At 40.3% G+C, this 3,288-nt stretch overlaps 1 protein-coding gene across 1 annotated transcript in view; it reads right to left on the minus strand.

Moving 5' to 3' along the window:
• wdr7 (WD repeat domain 7) overlaps window positions 1-3,047 on the minus strand; it is an 84,676-nt gene extending 81,629 nt beyond the window's left edge. The window contains exons 1-6 of the mRNA XM_017307727.1: window positions 2,886-3,047; window positions 1,903-2,073; window positions 1,073-1,179; window positions 921-999; window positions 248-422; window positions 95-171 (exon numbers count right to left, since the gene is read on the minus strand). Coding sequence (XP_017163216.1) covers window positions 95-171; window positions 248-422; window positions 921-999; window positions 1,073-1,179; window positions 1,903-2,061 — 597 coding nt within the window. The 5' untranslated portion in view covers window positions 2,062-2,073; window positions 2,886-3,047. The remainder of the gene's footprint in view (window positions 1-94; window positions 172-247; window positions 423-920; window positions 1,000-1,072; window positions 1,180-1,902; window positions 2,074-2,885) is intronic.
• Between the last annotated feature and the right edge of the window lie 241 nt (window positions 3,048-3,288).

A 3,288-nucleotide genomic window follows, 5' to 3' on the forward strand; every position in this document is an offset into this window, starting at 1 on the left:
GTGTGTGTGTGTGTGTGTGTGTGTGTGTGTGTGTGTGTGTGTGTGTGTGTGTGTGTGTGTGTATGTGTGTGTGTGTTGGCCTGCAGCAACAAACCTGCATCTTGCTGACCTCAGCTGTTATCATCCACACCTTCAAAATCCCCGTCACTGACACTGCCACCACCGTGTCCTCTGAGGAGCAAATCTAGGTTTTATCATTACGGCTCTGAGCTGCTAGCATAAAGCGCTCACCGTCAGGTAAACACACCTTGGGTCCGATGGGAGCGGATGATGCTCATGGAGCTGATCCAATCGGGAGAGATCTTAGAGACCAGAGAGTAGAGCACCTCCAGGCTGGTGGCGTCCACCACAAGGATCTCTGGGTAATGACCGTTACACAGCAGGCGGCCCTCCTTCTGCGTACCGATGGTGAACTGGTAGAACTGAGGGAGGAGAGAGAGATACAAACAACAAGAGAACAAAATTTAAACATGAATTCTTAAGGACATTCTGGAACATGAAGACTATAATATCAAATATACATTTGTGCTAAAGGGTTATAATGTTTCAATGACAGAATGTGAACTGGAGTTAGCAATGTAGCATTAGCTTTTCCTAAACTCGGTGTTTATGTAGCACTTTAGCTTTAGCTTCTGTCTTCATTGTTAGCAGAATTAATATTTTTGATTAGTGCTCCAGAGTTAGCATAACCTTTTACTGCTCCAGGTAAAAGGCTTTGATCCTCAAACATATAAGATCAGAATAGTGAAAACTAAACTATCCTACTACAGAAATGACTGAACTATATCTATTTCTGCAAACCAATACACATTTCTTCCTATTAATATGTTATGTTATAATCTGAGGGAGAATCTGTCGTTTAGCTCATGACTGAACTTCCTGTCTGCACCCCGACGTCACCAGGTGAGTCTGTGTCCCACCTGGATCCCGGTGTGAGCGCAGGCCAGCTTGGTGAACTCGATACAGCGCCCGTCGTTCACGTCCCACAGACACATCTCCCTGGAAACAGAAACACGGGGACCATGAAGAGCAGGTTTCAGGACAGAACATTGAGCATGCGGAGCAAACGGACCCGCTCTCCGAGGCGCTGACGATGTACTGCTTGTCGCTGCTGGCGCTGGCTTTAGACAGGCAGGTGATGGAGGCCGTGTGGCCGAACAGCATCGCTCTGGGACAGATCTGGAGGCAAAAACCAACCAATCAGAGGACGGACAGGAAATACGCTAATGCTAGAGACGGAAAAGGAGCTAAAGTCAGAGTTCGATGTTAGGAAAATGTCTCTCAATGTAACTAAAACTAAATTTACAGTGAAAGAGAAAAAAACTTAAAATAAATAGTGTTGAACTTGATGCTAACGACCAGCTGGTCATTACTGATAGCAGGTTAGAAATATTAACGACATTAAGGCTAAAATTGTATTTTATGTAAAACTACAAACTTACTAAGTTTAAATGAGTTATTGCTGTAAAATAATCTAATTAATGTTTCATGTAAAATCAAAACCTTGTTCAGAAATGTATAAAGATGAAAACATGTTGCTTTCTTTAATGAAAAGGTTTTAAATAAATATATATATATATTTAATTATATATTTAATATTTAAACTTTGGGAAAAAGTAAAGAAGTGTTTGATTTTTTTTGTATTAATATTAAAGATAATATGTTGATGGTGGATTATTTGTTTTGTGACTGAAATAAATTTTTTTTAAAATATTGGAAAAAGAAAATTGCTAGAAAAAATTAAAAAAACTAAATAAAAACAACAGAAAGATTAAAATATTAAAGCACACAAAAGACGGAAGAAAACTAATAACAAAAGGTAACAAGAAGAGAAAATAAGTAAAAAAAAATAAAGATTTAAAAACTAAAAATAGAATAAAACTGAAAGCAGAGGAAGCCGACCTGCAGCTCGGGGGTCATGTCCCACAGGCAGATCTGACCGTCATGGCAGCCGGTGATGATGGTGGTGAAGTCGTCCATCACCAGTAGGCTGCTGATGCAGTGGGTGGGCGCCGTGCGGCCCCACAGCACGATGGGCAGGACCAGGTTGTTCCCCGACATGATGCTGACAGACTAACGGGGAGGGGAGGGGAGTTTTTTTATTGTTGTTATGACACGTAACCATAGCAACAACTAAATGGACAAAACCTCAAATAAAACCTGAACTATGACCCCAAATCCCAGAGGAGGCGACTCCCTTACTCCAACATCCCTTCAACCAGACAGATTTAAAGAGGAGCAGCAAAATCAAACGATGTGGATTAGCAACTGAGGATGTTACCCAAAACATGAGACTGTGTACAGCAGCAGCCTCCAGTCAGAGGCGTCTTCAGATTTGTTGCAAGCCTGACTGCTACAGGAGAGCAGTTCTCCGTCCACGCAGATTCTCTGAAGACGCTTTGATTTTATGAGTTAAGACAACATTTCATTTCAAGACCTGCAGCTCTTCATGGTCAGACTCAGTTCAAATGTGTCCAAAATATGAAACTATGCAGAAATAAAGCTCGAAACACAATGATCACTGTAAACCAATCAATGCAGGGCTTCATTGTTTTAGTATCTGCGGCCATGAAGGAACAGAGGGGCAGAAATCAGCATCAGATGATCGCATCAGCTGGTTGTGTTTACAGCCAAATACGGATCAATAATCTAACGCTTCAGTTTAAAACCAAACACTTTACAGCCCGAAGTTAAACAACAGGCAGATATATCTCTATAAATTATTATTAGGAGAACAGATAATTAACCCAGCAGCTAACTGTCCCTGATCATCGGACGCTAGAGGACAGGTTAGCTCTCACACTTCCGCTTCAGCGACGCTAGAAGCTAACGGCTAACAGCTAGCGGCTAGCAAAACATTCCGATAAAAAACGGCTGAGACGCACCAGAGACTGACGTCCTACTGGGACATATCCGACAAAACGACGGCTCTCACGAATACGGTTCCTCCTGCGGCGAATTCAGTCAGAAAAGACGCCGTTATTCTGCGCCGCTCTGCTGGCTGGTCCCACCGACAAACAGACCTTTCGGGTCAGCTGATCAGCTACTTCCGGTCACTCACAAAAATAAAATAAAATAAAATAAAATAAAATAAAATAAAATAAAATAAAATAAAATAAAATAAAATAAAATAAAATAAAATAAAATATGCATGTATCAGAAAGTCGTGAGCTGCAGGACCAGAACATTTTGGAGGAACATATTGGATATTATTATTATTATTATTATTATTATTATTATTATTATTATTATTATTATTATTATTATTATTATTATTATTATTATTAT

This window comes from Poecilia reticulata, linkage group LG12 (genome assembly GCF_000633615.1).
Source record: "Poecilia reticulata strain Guanapo linkage group LG12, Guppy_female_1.0+MT, whole genome shotgun sequence".
Classification (NCBI taxonomy): Eukaryota; Metazoa; Chordata; class Actinopteri; order Cyprinodontiformes; family Poeciliidae; genus Poecilia; species Poecilia reticulata.